The 17,122-nt window shown below is 52.2% G+C and overlaps 1 protein-coding gene across 2 annotated transcripts in view; it reads right to left on the bottom strand.

The window, feature by feature from the left end:
• Nucleotides 1-17,122, bottom strand: part of ITFG1 (integrin alpha FG-GAP repeat containing 1) — a 48,329-nt gene that overhangs the window by 11,686 nt on the left and 19,521 nt on the right. For both annotated transcript variants that reach the window (XM_070399101.1, XM_070399102.1), the window contains exons 7-11: nt 12,842-12,903; nt 9,257-9,338; nt 6,037-6,131; nt 3,590-3,762; nt 986-1,136 (exon numbers count right to left, since the gene is read on the bottom strand). In XM_070399101.1, the coding sequence (XP_070255202.1) occupies nt 986-1,136; nt 3,590-3,762; nt 6,037-6,131; nt 9,257-9,338; nt 12,842-12,903 (563 nt within the window). The remainder of the gene's footprint in view (nt 1-985; nt 1,137-3,589; nt 3,763-6,036; nt 6,132-9,256; nt 9,339-12,841; nt 12,904-17,122) is intronic.

Below are 17,122 nucleotides of genomic sequence, written 5' to 3'. Positions count from 1 at the left end.
AGCGTCCCCGCCGCTCCCTCACGAGGCTGACCAGTGACCAGCTTCCCCCGTTAGCCGCCTGGGTTTCTCCTGTAAACTGATGATGTTCTTTTTCTCGAGAGGGAGTTTTGGTGACTTCTTTCAGTTTATATAAGCCCTTTTCATAGTAAGGATATTAATTATTTGATTCTTTCATAGCAAATTTATTTCCCAGAGTCAAAAACAATTTTAAATTTCATTCATTTAAATTTCATTTGGGAGGTCTTTTCTGTAGAGGAATTGAAAATTGATTTGTAGGCCATTCCCTGGGACCTTTTCGCCAGTTACTTCTATGCTTGCAAACTGCTAATAAAGGTGAAATAACAGGAGGTTTGGTGGCAGACACAGAACAAGGGCCTGGATAATCCATGACTGAGAACCAGCCGCTTGTAAGAACAAACAACAAGAGCAAAGGGGGGTCAGGAGAGACGCGCCCGCCCTGCCTGGGGGCCTCTCACTCTGAAATGATGAGGGCACTCACAGGCTGCCTGCATCAGCGCTGGAGCTGAACGCATTTGTATCGGACACACGACTCTCCTGAGCGGGGACCTGGCTTTCACGGGAGGAGGGAGCCAGGCCCTGCGTGCCTTTCCCACGCTCACCGCAGCTGAAGGCCGACGCACAGCACCGGGCACAGGTGCGCCCGTAGCTCACACAGTGAGGAGCCCGAGCCACTCCCGCCCTGGGCAGGTGCAGGGGCTGGTACCTGCGGGCGGCGCTCCGTCTGCGGTGCACACACCCCTGCCCATCTCAGAGCTTCCCTCGGGGGGCAAACACGCACAGCAGGGGTGTTTTCACGTTTCCCTGCGCTGCTCGGCCAGTGGTGTCGGAAGTGTGTCCCCCTCCTCCAGCCTCGGAGGGGCTTTCCTGAACGAACGCATTTGCTTTCAGGGCCTCATCTAGTTCCTGGTCAGACAGGGCGAGTGAGAGAGCGGGGAGCGATCAGACCCCACCAGCGTGGACTTACGTCTTCGTAGATGTCGAAGAAGGTGGCGACCTGGGCCTCCCTGATCTGACTCAGGTCCGACAGCTCCCAGTACACGCGGAACATGCGGTGCGCCCCCTCGCAGCTGGCGTTGTTACAGGGCACGTTCTCCAGCAAGAAGGCCTGCTGGCTGCTGCAAGGGAGGACGGGCATTTAGGACGCGGACACAGACAGGCTACTCAGACGTGAAGGGTGAGACATCACGACGGGCACCCCGATCGTCCGCTCGCAGGAGGCACCGTGCGGTTAGGGAGCTGTGCCGCGGCGACGGGACGGGGAAGAGGAAGGGAGGAGGGACAGGGGTGGGGATGAGGGGCGGCTGCCCATTTCCCTCCGAGTGGCTGGGCGTGAGGCACCAGCTGAGACGGGGTTTGGGTGCGATGGGGAGTCCAGGGGCAGGTCCACCGGTGGCTACATACACAGGCACAAGAACTAACCACATTTAAAGTTCAATTCTATCTTCTTGGGGAAAGTTTGACAACATGCTGAGTTAAGATAATTACGTACCTTAAGGAAAGGGCATTATCCCATCAATGAAAACGCATTAAACCAGGAATGTATACACAATCACCTATTAAACCCTTTCTTAAGCAGAGGACAAAACATTTAGATAATTAACTAACAGAGAAAAAGCAGATGAAAATCATTAATTAGAGCTTCTATGAAGCTGAAAACTTTCTCCTTGTCAGGTCTTTCTTGGCCTTGAGTGGCCCCAATTTAAGACTCACGCTCATCATGCGAAGTCCTTCTACCCTGCCTGGGAGGTGAGAGAAGTCTCAGTTCTTGAAATAATGATGGCTTGAAACTGCCGCGTCATGGCCTAGCCGTGATCATGGAAATTTACAGCAAATGTCACTAATAAGCCGCGACTCCCATGTTAGGGCACTCGGGGCAGTAAGCGCAGGAACACGGTTCAGAGACTGACACCGCTCTCCCAGAATTCCACCCCCCCGGCCGCCACGCGCCAGGAGGCGAGCCCGGGCCCCAGGCCCCTCCTCACTCCGTGGGCGCCGTGGCACATGAAGTGATGTCACTGGGGTCTACTTGGTTCGGACCTTCACTTACTCGCGAGGGAGGGAGGTAGTTTCCAAGGCCTATGGCCACGGCATTGTCACAGTAACAGTTTCCTGCTCACAAACCACGCGCCACGTTTCCCACAGGAACCTGAGCGTGTCAGCCTGCCGTTCTGCTCTGTGAGGGGGACGCTGGTCGCCCCCCTCCTGAAAGGACTTAGAATGAGTAACACATGTATTTTCTCGGAAGGTGAGAATCCCAGGTCTCTCCCTTACGCTTCCTCAACTGCTGGTTTTGAATGTCAAAGGACACCACGTGTGGGCCTAAACGAAAATGGTGGCGGTAAATCTTTTTCTGGTGGTTATTGTGGTAGGACTTCCGATACTATGCTGAATAAGAGAGGTGAGCGCGGGCATCCATGTCTTGTTCCTGACCTTAGAAAAAACTTCCAGCTTTTCATCACTACGTTAGCTGTGGGTTCTGGCCTTCACTGTGTTTAGGTATGTCCCTTCTCTGCCCACTTCACTGAGAGGTTTTATAATACATGGATGTTGAATTCTGTCAAGTGGTTTTCCTGCATGTACTGAGATGATCATATGACTTTTATCCTTCATTCAGTTTATGTGATGTATTATGCTGCTTGACTGGTGGATAGTAAACCATCCTTGCATCCCTGGAATAAATTTCAGTTGATCATGGTTATGATTTTTTTATGTATTGCTGAATTTGGGAGGGACGCACATGGATCGGTGAGGGAGGAGGGGGACACCCGCCTAGCCAGCCAGATCAGCCGAATCAACCCTGGCGATCAATGGGGTGACAGATGTCGCAGCCAGATCGCCCTCACATCCTGTATTGCTGAATTTGTTTGGAGGATTTTCCCATCTATGTTCATATAAGAAATTGGCCTGTAATTTTCTTTTGGGAATGTCTTTCTCTGGTTTTGGTATTAGGATAATGTTGGTCTTATAGAATGAGTTTGAAAACTTCCCCTCCTCTTCAATTTTTAAATTACTTAGAACAGGATAGGGATGAATTCTTCTTGGAATGTTTGGTAAAACTCACCTGGGAAGCTGTCGGTTCTGGACTTCACTGAATAAAAAATAAGTTTTTCACTTTCTATTAGATGTCCACCTTTGTTCTACAGAAAATAAATCTGTGAAAAAGAACTAGTGTTCTTTTATTCTCTTTCTTTTAAAAAAATATACTTTTATTTATTTCAGAGAGAGGAAGGGAGAGGGAGAGAGAGAGAAACATCAATGATGAGAGAGAACCACTGATTGGTTGCCTTCTGTACACCCCATACTGGGGATGGAGCCTGCAACCCGGGCATGTGCCCTGACTGGGAATGGAACTGTGACCTCCTGGTTCATAGGTTGGTGCTTAACCACTGAGCCAGGCCGGGTGGGCGGAAGGGGTGTTCTAAGCAGCTGGAGGAAGTTCATGGACTACGTAAAGAAAGGATCCAAGCTGGTCTTGTTATGTAAGGGCCGGTACCACACTGGGGTGCTACTTAGTTACAAAGCGTCACATGATGATATTTACACGTCTCACGTGACTCACTTCCCGTACCTGCCAGAGGTGTTCTTCAGTATGGCCAGGGCGTCCGGGTAGCCGTCCATGTTGTAGTCGCCAATGCGAAGGGTGATTGGAATCGGAATTTCCATCGGGTGCTGTTCTTGCACAAACGGCACAAAGCCCCAGAGCGTGCCCTTGTTGCTGAAATCCTGCAAGACTGGAACCCACTATGAATAGGAGAGAGAGATCAGACTGTTTTACAGTCAGTTTAGAAAAAAAATTCACCATTCGCAAAACAAGGAATCCGTTAAAGTCCTCAAGGGAAACATCATCTTATTTAAGTTCTTTCTCTCTACAAGAGGGTGGGGTATCATAATTTACTCTGATGAACTGATACTCTGGGAGAAAGTTCTCTTTAAAATTTATCACTAGTCATCTTTCACTGAACAGGCACATACAGCCTCAGAAGGTTTTTCACAGAATTCCAGAATCTTAGGATTAAAATGACATGACTAATGACATAGCTGAATTGCCCATTTTAAAACCTGTGTTGACTGGAACTATAACCTCAAATAAATATTGTTAAAAATTAGAGCAAACTGCAATATGTAGCTGATGTCCTTTCAGGAGGACCGGTTAGGGGGGAGTTAGAACATGACCAAGTTCTTTCTGGACGACCTCGTTCCCTGCTGGGCCTGATACGTGACCGTGAGCTTGGCCATCACCCCAGCACCCACCCACCAGCCCGATGAGCCCGGCCTGCCCTGGAAATGAGCTTTATCACCAAAAGAGCCGGAAGCTCCAAAGTCAGAAAGTTCTTCATTTCTAAATTAATAATGAACAGAACAGAGAGAATAGGTTGATTTTAAAATAAGCTTTTGGAAATAAATCCCTTTCTTTTCCGAATGCCCCCATTTTCCCTTTGTGCAGCCTAATGCACACTATGAATGGGAAGAGCGGGAAGACGCTGTTAGAAGCACAGATGCGCCCAGAGTGAGCTCAGGGCGGGGACACCGGCTGGTAGCTGGAGACACCGCGACAGAGCAGGCGCAGCTGGCCGGACGGGCAGGCAGCGAGCACCCCTGCAGGGTTTCTCTTAGGAGCAGGTGAGCTAAAGTGAAAACGGCTCCTGGAAAAGGACTCCTTTCACGGGTACCCGGACACCCTCCAGGCTTCTGAAGAAAGCATAACTTGCCGTGGAGAAGAAAGACACTTAAAGACACGGTTACAGAAAACAAGGCGCTTAAAAAAAACCTGTCTATCTTTAACCGCTTTTTCAATCTCATAAAGTAAAAAAGTATTAAATAGCATCAAAGTGTTCTCATGTTTCACTGGACTGAAAAAGATTGGTTTTGTTTGGGAAGGTGGGAAACTTCATAAAGTGCCAACTGATCACCGATTTCTGGAGGCTGACAGCTTATTAATGAGAATGCATTCCTGTGAAGGTAAACGCATTAGGGCCTGAAAAGCAGAACGCTTCTTCATTGACGCGACACCCTAACAGTCACCACAGCCCTGGGACATGCATCTCCCAGAGGCTGACTGTGCGGATGAGCTTGCGGGGTCTGCCACCTGAAGACGGCCCCAACCACCAGGCTTACTGACACCTACGAACCGACGTGAGGTGTGAGTGACCTCATGTTTTCAGTGATTCAAACTTTGAGAGACTTCAAGATAATAACACTCAGGATTGTAACAGCTAAGTGTGTTTAGAATGCTATTACATTTACTGGGATGACAATGGTTATAGAATTACACAGGTTTCAGACCTACAGCTCCACAATACATCACCTGTGTATTGTGTTTCGTGTTCCAAGCTTCCTTCCATCACCATTTATCCCGTCTTCTCCCCGCCCCTTCCCTTGGGCAATCACCGCACCCGCTGTCTGTGGAGACTTGTTCTCGTTAGGGTCTTAGTATAAAAGGCGATGTTTGTACTTGTAAGGGCTAAAAGTCAATGTGTTATTCCATCCTCTTTACCTCCAAGAGAAAGGAAAAGGGATTAGTTCTACCCTATTACTGCTTTCCCGCCAGGCGCTGTCCACATGGAGAAATTTTCAATGTCATGACCTATTGTTTCCGCGTTATCCTTGGCCGTGACTATCGGATCCTAAATTGTCCACCTACAGGCTAAGGGAGGAATCGGCGGGAGATGACATAGATCTCGATATCGCAGACAGAAACCCGATTAGCCTGAAAGTGGATACGATGCTCTTCATTAGCCCTGGTTAGAGTTATGGTGCGTGTACCTTCCCCCCCCGCATATAAAATGCTAACAGATCATTTAATTACAGGATCAAGAACAGGTTTTCTTTACCCACAATGATTACAACAGCACTTTCCCCCTCAATAAACCAATCAAGACTAGATGGAAACGCATTTCACTAAGTGAGGACGTCGATCATTCGGTTCCTCTCTGCTCTATTCTTCAGGTGATCTTTCCTGACCTCCGAGCCTGCTTTTCAAGGCGGGACCCCATCGACGTTAGCGAAGTGATGTACCTGCTCTGTCCCGGACCTCGCCAGGTAGATGGCGCTTCTCTGGCAGCCGCGATCCTCACAGCCCGGGAGCAAGTGGTCCATGTGCCCGTCTCCATCTGCGAAAGAAGCGCCGAGTCCACCAGCAGCCCCCACACGCGTGCTCCCGGGGCAGGCACGCTCCTGCCCGTTCCCCGGGCACACTGGGCAAGCTGGTGGAACTGGCTCCCTGTTTTAACTGCTCACCTTTCTGGGCTAAATATTTACCCAAAGTGGGAAACAAGGCCCCATTTCAGGGTCTAATGTTAAAATCGCCCATTTAAAAAAATGGGGCTTTTGACTTATTTACATCCTCATCCCTGCTGCCCCGGGAGAAAGGAAGCGTGTCAGCAGTAACCCATGATCAGGCATATTTACACGTGTTTACACATGGGTTGTGTTACATGCACGTTTAGGTGTCGCCTATACAGCAGGGACCACAACGGTCACAAAGCTCGCAGCCCCGACCTCCAGAAAGCAATACATTTTCATCAATAAAAGAGCAAGTGAAGGAAAAAGATGTCATTTCCAGCTGCTGCATTTTCAAGCAGTGCACGTCTGCAAAGACCTCTGGAGAGGGGGTGACTGAGGACCCTGGGGGCGGCCCTCAGGGCTCCCCCATCTACTGTCCCGGAGCTTGGGGGGGGGGAAAGATTTTAATGCACCAGGGAGGAGCCCCCTGGCTCCTAGGGCTGGGCCTGCCTCGGCGTTGCTCTCATCACCGACTCATCGCCACGGCCTAATGTTTCCGTTCCTGCGCCGACACAGGCCTGCACCCGAGGCTGTGCGAGGGCTACCGGGAAGAAATGTCCTCCCTGGCGGGGCTGGGTATTGAGACAGATGAGCCCCTCGAGTCTCCATACGCATCCAGGAGGAAGGAAGGCGTGTTGGGCGGAGCGGGCGAACCTGGCAGTGGGAGGACCTCAGCGGCCCCTCTCACTTAAAGGACAATGAAAGCTTTCATTGAATTTCCTGGGCTAACTCCTTAGGCTCCTCGTGCTTAGCGTCTGTGGTGACACACCCTTCCTGGGAGGTTAACACAGAACAAAGCAGCTGGACTGTGATGGGCAGGGCAGGGCAGGGAGCACCGGTGAAGGGACAGTGTGGGTGCCGGCCTCCTGAGAGAGCAGCGCCCACCTCGCTGCGGACGCACCAGAACGGCCCCATTTAAAAGATTTAAAAGGACCTTTTAGGATTTTATGCTCGGAGCTAAAAACTCCACCACAGCTGTGGAAAGCTTCGGTTCCTAGACTCCTTTCTGGAACGGACTCCTCCTGTGAGCTCAGCATTCATTCAAGCATGCGCTTTCCGTTCTTTCCTTTCTTTTTTTTACACCAAATGAATGGTGAATGTCTGGAGTCATGCTGACTTCCTGCCTGTCAGTCATTCCCGTGACTTGGTTCAAAGGAAGTGGGAGGGCGGCAGATGAGGGCAGGATGCAGTTCACAGGCTTCTCAAATGCACAGGAAAATCCATAATTTGTACATATTAATATTCATAGGCTTATTTAACGTATAGGAAAACGCATATTCTGTATATATTAATACTCAGACTTACTCAATGCCATCTGCTTTTTTGGACTCATTAGCAGCCTTGTTTTTTTCTAAAACCAACTAAGAATACAAGGACTTTTTTTTTTTAATATTGTTGTTGATTTCAGAGAGGAAGGGAGAAGGAGAGACAAAAACATCAACGATGAGAATCATCGATTGGCTGCCTCCTGCACACCCCCCACTGGGGATTGAGCCTACAACCCAGGCACGTGCCCTGACCAGGAATTGAACCGTGACCTGGTTCATAGGTCGACGCTCAATCACTGAGCCACACCAGATGGACAGGACTTTTAAGTAGAAGTTGTGGGATATTTATCTAAAGTTTACTGATACGTTAATTCATACGCAAGCTAGAATATGTTTATTCATATGCTACCTAAAGTTATTAAAAATAGGGGAGAAATATTGTTTCTTCATTGACTGTATCCTATAGTTTGCACATTTAAAAAGTGCCACCATATAAATGTCTATGTTTATAGTTAGTGCGGTTTTTGTTGTTAATCCCCACCCGAGGATATTTTTCCATTGGTTTTTAGAGAGAGTGGAAGGGGGGAGAGACAGAGAAACATCGATGTGTCGGGCACATGCGCCCGACCAGGGACCGGAATGGAGCCTACAACCCGGGTACATGCCCTTGACTGGAACTGAACCGAGACCCTTTAGTCTGCAGGTCGACGCTCTATCCACTGAGCCAGGGGTCAGGGAGGTCTGGAGGCCTGAGAAGTGACTGGCCCACAGACATCGCCCTGGGGGTGCGGAGGGCCTGTGACTGACGCAGCCTCACGCATCCATCCGTGGCTGCTGCAGCAGAGACGGCACTAGGCGCCAGGCATGTGCTCAAGACCACGGTGTGCTGCACTGTGCTTCACGGGCCGCCACGGAGGTCCAGGGCCACGTTTCCACCGACACGATCGGACCTCCGGCTGCGACAGGGACTGTCGCTGTGGCAGGGACGCGCCCGTTCAGCCATCGGATAGAACCAGGCAAGGCCAATGGGAAGACAGCAATGCCCTGTGCTCCCCTCAGCCAGCCTTGGGAGGTGCCCGTCACCGTCACCCTCGGTTGGTAATGGGGAGACAGGCCTCTGGGCGGGGTGGCATGCCGCCTGCACCGAGTGTCAGGCTGAGGTGTTATTGGCAGGAGGAAGGGAGAGCTGCCACCTCTCAGGAGGAATCCAGACCCCTCCCACCCACCCCCGTCCTTCCAGCTCAGCCCCGAGGGCGCAGGAGAGAGCATCTGTGCTTGGGTGCCCCCAGCCAATGGGGGTGTCCAGCCAACATCAGCTTGGCTTGCGGTACAGAACCTATGCAAGGTGGAGACCACAGGCCCCTGCAGGAATTCGTAACAGGTGTGCCCTTCCCTGCCACTGGCTGCAGATACAACGCTCTGGTGTTCACGTCGCCAGAGGCAGGCGAACTCCTTCTGCTATTTTGGTTCCGTAACCTGGACGTACAAGAACCTTCCCTACAGACAGGCACCTGGGCTCGCTCTGATATTAAACACACGCTGTAAACTGCTCCGCTGCATGAAGGTCTGCCCACATCGCACGCACAACGCTGCCTGGTTCTGAAGGCAGCTGTCTGCTGACCCAGGGAGCTGATCCGACCGGGGCGGAGTGTGGGGGTGAGAGTGAAAGACGGAAACAACCTTACCGAAGTCTGCAAACGCTGACTGTCCCACCACCATCATATTTGGAGGTTTCTCAAGTACAGTCCTGCTAGAGAAGTTGCCATCCTGTTAAAGGCAGAAAACTTCGGATTAGACTCTGTAATTCATTTGTCAGGCGTGAAAGAAAACATTTTAACGAAAGCAGAAAATAATTTTAGGCTTTTGCTGTCCTGCACAAACACCGTCCCAGTGTCCTGCTCCACGTTTACATAAAACACAGGGAAGTGCTGTGGGGGGATGAAGCCGTGCAGCTGGCCAGCTTCCCTGTCGGTCCCAGTGTGACACCCTCTACTGCATCGTCACCCTAATTGCAGACATACCGCGCGCCCTCTTCGTCATGTGCACTGAGTTTGGGAAATGCTCAGTGCTATAAAAAATAGCTCCTCCCCTCAAAGGCTTATGTGCAGTTGGGAGATATGGTCTAAACCAGCGGTCGCCAACCTTTCGGACCTCACGGACCAACAGTGGCCCGCGCACCCCCGGTTGGTGACGACTGGTCTAAATCAGGAAATCAGAATTTCTGAAGGTGACCTATCAGCGGTACAAATAGTCGCAAAGACACGATGCTTTACAGATTTCAAGGGGAAAGATTCTGTTGGAGACAATTAAGAAAAAATATTAAAATGAGGTGAGAACTGTATTGATTCTTGGTGCAGGTGCGGGTGGTGGTGGTGCAGGTGCGGGTGGTGGTGGTGCAGGTGCGGGTGGAGGTGGTGCAGGTGTGGGTGGAGGTGGTGCGGGTGGAGGTGGTGGTGCAGGTGCGGGTGGAGGTGGTGCAGGTGGAGGTGGTGCAGGTGGAGGTGGTGCAGGTGCGGGTGGAGGTGGTGCAGGTGCAGGTGGTGCAGGTGCAGGTGGAGGTGGTGCAGGTGGAGGTGGTGCAGGTGCAGGTGGTGCAGGTGCGGGTGGAGGGGGTGCAGGTGGTGGTGCAGGTGGAGGTGGTGGTGCAGGTGGAGGTGGTGCAAGTGGAGGTGCAGGTGGTGCAGGAGCAGGTGGTGCAGGTGGTGCAGGTGCAGGTGGTGCAGGTGCAGGTGGAAGTGGTACAGGTGGTGGTGCAGGTGGTGCAGGTGCCGGTGGAGGTGGTGCGGGTGGAGGTGGTGCAGGTGGTGCGGGTGCGGGTGGAGGTGGTGGTGCAGGTGCAGGTGCAGGTGGAGGTGGTGGTGCAGGTGGTGCAGGTGCGGGTGGAGGTGGTGCGGGTGGAGGTGGTGCAGGTGCAGGTGGTGCGGGTGCGGGTGGAGGTGGTGGTGCAGGTGGTGCAGGTGCGGGTGGAGGGGGTGCAGGTGGTGCAGGTGCGGGTGGAGGGGGTGCAGGTGCAGGTGGTGCGGGTGCGGGTGGAGGTGGTGCAGGTGCAGGTGGTGCGGGTGCGGGTGGAGGTGGTGGTGCAGGTGGTGCAGGTGCGGGTGGAGGGGGTGCAGGTGCAGGTGGTGGTGGTGGTGCAGGTGGTGCAGGTGCGGGTGGAGGTGGTGCAGGTGCAGGTGGTGCGGGTGCGGGTGGAGGTGGTGGTGCAGGTGGTGCAGGTGCGGGTGGAGGGGGTGCAGGTGCAGGTGGTGCGGGTGCGGGTGGAGGTGGTGGTGCAGGTGGTGCAGGTGCGGGTGGAGGGGGTGCAGGTGCAGGTGGTGCAGGTGGAGGTGGTGGTGCAGGTGGAGGTGGTGCAGGTGGAGGTGCAGGTGGTGCAGGAGCAGGTGGTGCAGGTGGTGCAGGTGCAGGTGGTGCAGGTGCAGGTGGTGCAGGTGCAGGTGGAAGTGGTACAGGTGGTGGTGCAGGTGGTGCAGGTGCCGGTGGAGGTGGTGCGGGTGGAGGTGGTGCAGGTGCAGGTGGTGCGGGTGCGGGTGGAGGTGGTGGTGCAGGTGCAGGTGCAGGTGGAGGTGGTGGTGCAGGTGGTGCAGGTGCGGGTGGAGGTGGTGCGGGTGGAGGTGGTGCAGGTGCGGTGGTGCGGGTGCGGGTGGAGGTGGTGGTGCAGGTGGTGCAGGTGCGGGTGGAGGTAGTGCAGGTGGAGGTGGTGCAGGTGCAGGTGGTGCAGGTGCAGGTGGAGGTGGCGGTGCAGGTGCGGGTGGAGGTGGTGCAGGTGCAGGTGGAGGTGGTGCAGGTGCAGGTGGAGGGGGTGCAGGTGCGGGTGGAGGTGGTGCAGGTGCGGGTGGAGGTGGTGCAGGTGCAGGTGGTGCAGGTGCAGGTGGAGGTGGTGCAGGTGGCGGTGCAGAAGCAGAAACGGTGTGACCACACTGTTCACTGACAGTCCCGCTAACCGTGTGCGCCGCTGTGTGCACACGCTAGGAAGCCCTTACATACGTTATCCCACTGATCCTCACAGAAGCCTCGTACAAACACATTTCAGAGGTAAGTACACAGGTGCTTAGATGAGAACTCTCCATACAGACCCGTCTGACATGCAGAACCACACTCACTGCAGTAATAAAAGCCTGAGGCATCTCCCTGTCCTAAAACCTTTAAAAACGTATACACCTTTAAAAATGTTTTTATTCATTTTACAAAGAGAGAAAGAGAGGGAGAGGAGGAAGGAAGGAGGGAAGGAGGGAGGGAGGGAGAGAGACATCGATGAGAGAGAAACATCAATCGCTGCCTCCTGAACACCCCACACTGGGGATCGAGCCTGCAGCCCAGGCATGTGCCCTGACCCAAAATCAAACCGTGACCTCCTGGTTCATAGGTTGACCCTCAACTACTGACCCACACCGGCCGGGCCACTTATAAGTTTTTAAAAGATCAAATTCCCTTGTTTAGAGTCAGGGCCCTGACTTGGTGTGTGTGATCGGCCAGGCTGGTCTGTCCTTAGATCCTGTCCCGTACTCTATAGCCTGAAATCCAACTTTAAGATTGGAGTGATTTATTCTTCATGAATGAACCTTTCATATCATAGAGCAAGCTAAGAATAAATCAAATCAAATCATGAAATCAGTTTCAGAATCTTCTACCTGCAATTACAAAATAATATGTATTGGGGAAAAAACTCCTTAATCTTTCCTTAATCTTGGTCAACTTGGCAATAAGTTCAGTATCTGTTTGTGTGTGTGTGTGTGTGTGTGTGTATGTGTGTGTGTGTATTTTAATATAAGCCTGAAGGCAAGGAGGAAAACGTTAGTCTCTTATAAAGAGTTTTCTTCAATAAACCATCAGCTGACAAATTAACTAACAGCCCCGTCTCTCAACAGCTGACAGACAGCCCAGCGGGGGCTGCTCCCACCCCCATGGGGCCGCCTGGCGGGTGTAACTGGCAGCGGCCCTGAGCCTGCAGGAGCGGGTGCTGATGCAGGAGTGGGTGTTGATGCAGGAGCGGGCACTGATGCAGGAGCGGGCACTGATGCAGGAGCGGGTGCTGATGCAGGCGTGGGTGCTGATGCAGGAGCGGGTGCTGATGCAGGAGCTAATGCTGAGCGGAGCAATTCCTTCGCGATGCTCGGCCGCCTGCACGCGGCAGCCCAGCCAAAGACTCCTCACCTCATTCTATTTATTATTGTAACCAACCGACCAGTGATTTCTTTCGCTTTATTTTCTAAAACTGTGTGCTTTTACTGAAATACATCGTTTAAAAATGCTTCAAAGGAAAGATTTCTTACCACATTTTCCCAGATCTCAAACTGCGAGGTACCCGTGGCAGACAATGTCGTGAGGAATAAATCTAGAAGAAAAAGAACCGAATTGACAGCGTTGTTACTGATGTGTGTGCTCGGAAACAGGAAGAAGCGGGCACACAGAGCCGTCACCATTCAGTTGCTTACACTGCGTTAAGCGATATTGTAAGGAGCCCGATCCCAGCAGAGGAAGCAGCAGGCGAGCCGGGCTGCTGCGCTGAGGGAGGTGCTGGGAGAGGGAGCATCGGGAGGGAGAAGTCCTCCGATAGCTCTCAGCGCCAACGAGGCTTCTCCCCTCCGCAGCAATCACACCATCCTCATAACAGCCTCCCCCCACCCCCAGAGAGAAGAGGCCTAGGCCCCAAGCAACCCCCTTTTCCCTTGGGAACATTTCCCTGCCCCGCCTTCTCCCTATAGAACCCTCCCCCTGCGCGGCCCCTCGGGCCCCTCCTAGTTGCTGGAGGGCGCTGCCCATTCCTGAGTCACTCCATAAAGCCAGTTACATCTCCCCCTGTACCTGGGCATTCTGTCTGTTTTTATATGAGGTAGACTCTATTTTGAGAAAAGATATTCTGGGCGGAATCACAGTTTGCTGTCTCTCCCTAAAAGCAGCGTGAACCCGTATATCCCACTCAGGTCCAAGCCACAGTATTATTCACACCGAAGTCCCACAGAATCCCAGGTCTCTAGCATTCGTGTTAAATGAGCCAGTTGTATTTCAAATTTTGAGTAGAAAAATAACCTCCATATATTCTACCTGGAGAGAGAAGCACAGTGACTGATGAAATTCACTAAACAACAGGCCGCAGGGATCAGACACCGTTTGTGCGAGGTCAGGGGAGCTGGGAGCTCGCCCGCACCTGCCCTGTGGCTGCGCGGTGGCAGCTGTGCTCGGTGAGCGTGAGCGTGGGGATCAAAGGGGTGAGCCGACTCCCAGGCACATTCCAACGAGGTTATTCTTTCGAGCTTTAAACTGGGAATTGTGCAGAGTGATGGGAAGACCTGACTGTTTTAAAGGAAATACGTACAGGAAAAGGTCATTCCTGTTTTGTGTTTTCTGTAAAGATGACATGTGAATTTGATGAAGCTAGTTTATGTAGTCATTATAATAAAGGCTCCCCCCAGACCCCCAGGGAGGTGAGTGATCTGCTCCCTTTATTACTAGCTGAACTCAGAGCTCCTGGCACGGGTACGTGAACCCATCCTTCTGCCGCGCACCCGCCATCTCCGCCTGCGGGTCACCACGCCCAGGAGGCTCTGCCTGGACAGAAAGTGGTCTGTTACGAAGACAGCCCTTTACTCGGTCAAACGCACACTCACCCGGGAGGGTCCCGAACACAGTCTGAGGCCTGCGTGATGACACCGCAGCCAGCCCCTCTCCCCGCCCAGTGAAGCACAGTGACCTCCATCTTGTATAAAACTGCTGTTTGAATTCTCTGCTATTGTGAGATAGGCCCTTGTTCTGTAAACTCTGTCATTTTTAGATAGTCTCTTATTCTATAAGATAACTGTTTTAGTTTGAATAATAGAAAAAGATAAAAACTTAACTGTCTGACCTCGCAAGCTAGGCATCTAACGTAATGGATTAATACTGATAATACTTCCCATATTCTCATGCCAAATGTTTGTTCTTTATGTGTCCAAGATCACAAACTGTCTGTAACAATCACTCGCACAGAGCCCTTTGTAAAACCTGCAGATAAAGAAGCTCAAAAGTATAAATACGGGAAACTTCCTGTATGTGTTGCTCAGAGATTTGGAAGAGACACTTTCCTCTGGGCCGCGCACAATAAACGACTCCTAATTGATTGGCTCATTAAGGCGTCTTGTATCTCACTCGCTGATTTACAACACAACACCAGGCCCCTCCACACCACCGTCAGCACGACCCAGCACAAGCACACATCTGAGCTCTCTACGGTCTTCCGGGTGTGGGGTCGCCTCCTCACCTCCTCGTGCCGGTGAAGCCCGCTCACTCCCTGCACCCCTCCTGGAACCTCCGCGGTGTACCCAGCACCTGGTGCTGTCCTCAAACTCAGCTGGGATGGCCCCACCCCTCCCGAGGCCTCTCCTCCGCCTGGGCCTAGCTCTCCCTCCGCTGCGGCCATCACAGTGGCCATGGGAGCCTGGTCTCCGTCTGCCTCTCCTGAGCTCCCGCAGGGGAGGGTCACGCCGAAGTGCGTTCTACCTCCCTCTGCTTCCTCCGTGCTTGGAAACAGCAGGTGCTCCAAAGGCTGTTGGATTATGACATACTGTATATATTGCAAATTTGCGTGGACTGCCTAAAAATAGTCACTTGATTGCGTTTCTGATGGGAAGTCTTGGGAGAAGAAAGGTCTTATGTTAAAGCATTTCATTAAAATGAGCATTGTTTTTACCTATTGCAGTGACTACTAAGAACACTGAAAAGCCATTACATTTTTATATTATCATTGGAGGCCCAGTGCACAAAATCTCATGCACTGGGGGGGAAGGAGGGTGTCCCTCAGCCCAGCCTGTACCCGTTCACAGTCTGAGAGCCCTTAGCAGCGGTTCTCAACCTGTGGGTCGCGAACAATGAAAATACATCCTGCATATCAGATATTACATTATGATTCATAACAGTAGCAAAATTACAGTTATGAAGTAGCAACGAAAATAATTTTATGGTTGGGGGGGTCACCACAACATGAGGAACTGTATTAAAGGGTCGCGGCATTAGGAAGGTTGAGAACCACTGCTAGGGGATGTCCTACTGACGGCTTAGGCCCATTCCCCCTTGGGAGCTGCAGTCTGGCCTCCGCCTGCGGGAGGCAACCGGCAATCAGGGGAAGGCACTGCCCCCATCACCCCGCTGCTGCCGCCACTGCCGGCCCTCGCAGCCACTGCGGCTTTGTCCGGAAGGACATCACGTCCGGTCTATCCGGCCTAATGAACATATTACCCTTTTGTTAGTATAGATATTATCTGAAAATGTGGGTAATCAGCATAAGAAAGTGATGGGGATTACCAGCCACAGAGATGTCTAAGGTCACTGAGCCACCTCAAAGCCAGTGCCGAGCGTGAAAGAAACAGAAGCCGGAAAAGGGATGGTGATGCCGTCACTTAATGTGAACAGGCGACTGTGCAAACTGGACCCACGTGAGCACAAACCAGGAGGCGTCTGTGCCACAGGCAGCCACGGCTCACTGCCGTAACCGCCCTTACCGCCCCGAGTTGTTAGCGAATGGCCAAGCAGGAACAGCCGTGGGCGCTACCGGCAGCCCGTCACTGGTCCTGGGAAAACAATGCATTTTTTCTGTAGATGGTGCCTTAGTCTCAGAATGCTTGCATAAAAGATGTTAGGAGCTTCCCGTCGTTTCACTCATGTTTAGAAAATGTAAGAACTATAACAAAATTTTTGCTGATTGTATCTTCATGGCCGCGCTAAGACTTTGAAAACCAGTGAAGCGAGATAAGGGATTGGAAGTACCTTGTAAAATTGATTTTAAACATTCATCTCACTATTCAATTACGCACGGAGGTTATAGAAAATAAATGATTCATTATGTGGAGAAATAAAAATAGAGACAATTAATTATTAACAACTCAACATGAAGAGTCATGCCTCTGGCTCTGAATGAGAATAGAAGCGCTAGAAAATCTCCCAGTCAACAACGCAGTCAGGGGCTCAGCCTCCTGTGGTTAAGAGGAACTCACACAGCCCAGCCAGTGTGGTTCAGTGGTTAAGCGTCGACCTATGAACCAGGAGGTCACAGTTCGATTCACGGTCGGGGCACATGCCCGTGTTACGGGCTCGATCCCAGTAGGGGATTGTGCAGGAGGCAGCCGGTCCATGATTCTCTCTCCTCATTGATGTTTCTATCTCCCTCTCCCTCTCCCTTCCTCTCTGAAATCAATTAAAAAAAAAAAAAGGACTCATAGAGAAATGAGAGGGCAGGCACTCGGTGTAGCTGGAGCGGGTGCTGTGACACCCACCCACGCCCTGAGAAATGGAGGGGCTCCCTCCGCTGCTGGGACTGCACGGACAGCCAGCCCCAAGCGCCAGTCCCTTCGGGAACAGCGTGGCTGAAAGACCATTCTCACAGGCCACGTCCCGTCTGCGTCCAGCACTGGTCAGCACAGAGGCATCTGGCTGGGCTCTCGTCACAGCTCGGCAAGTGGGCAGGGCTCTGTGGGCAGCGGCCCGGGCCCGGGGGCGGAGGAGGCTGTTACTGACACTGAATCAGGCCCCCTGCTCCCTTCCCCCTTCCATGGCACTGACCATAGAGCGCACCACAGAATTCA

The sequence above is a fragment of the Myotis yumanensis genome, unplaced genomic scaffold (genome assembly GCF_028538775.1).
Source record: "Myotis yumanensis isolate MYYU_CA2020_CCGP unplaced genomic scaffold, mMyoYum1.0.hap1 SCAF_18, whole genome shotgun sequence".
In the NCBI taxonomy this organism is placed as follows: Eukaryota; Metazoa; Chordata; class Mammalia; order Chiroptera; family Vespertilionidae; genus Myotis; species Myotis yumanensis.
Note: the sequence above shows the minus strand (reverse complement) of the source record. Positions and strands in the feature narration are given on the sequence as shown.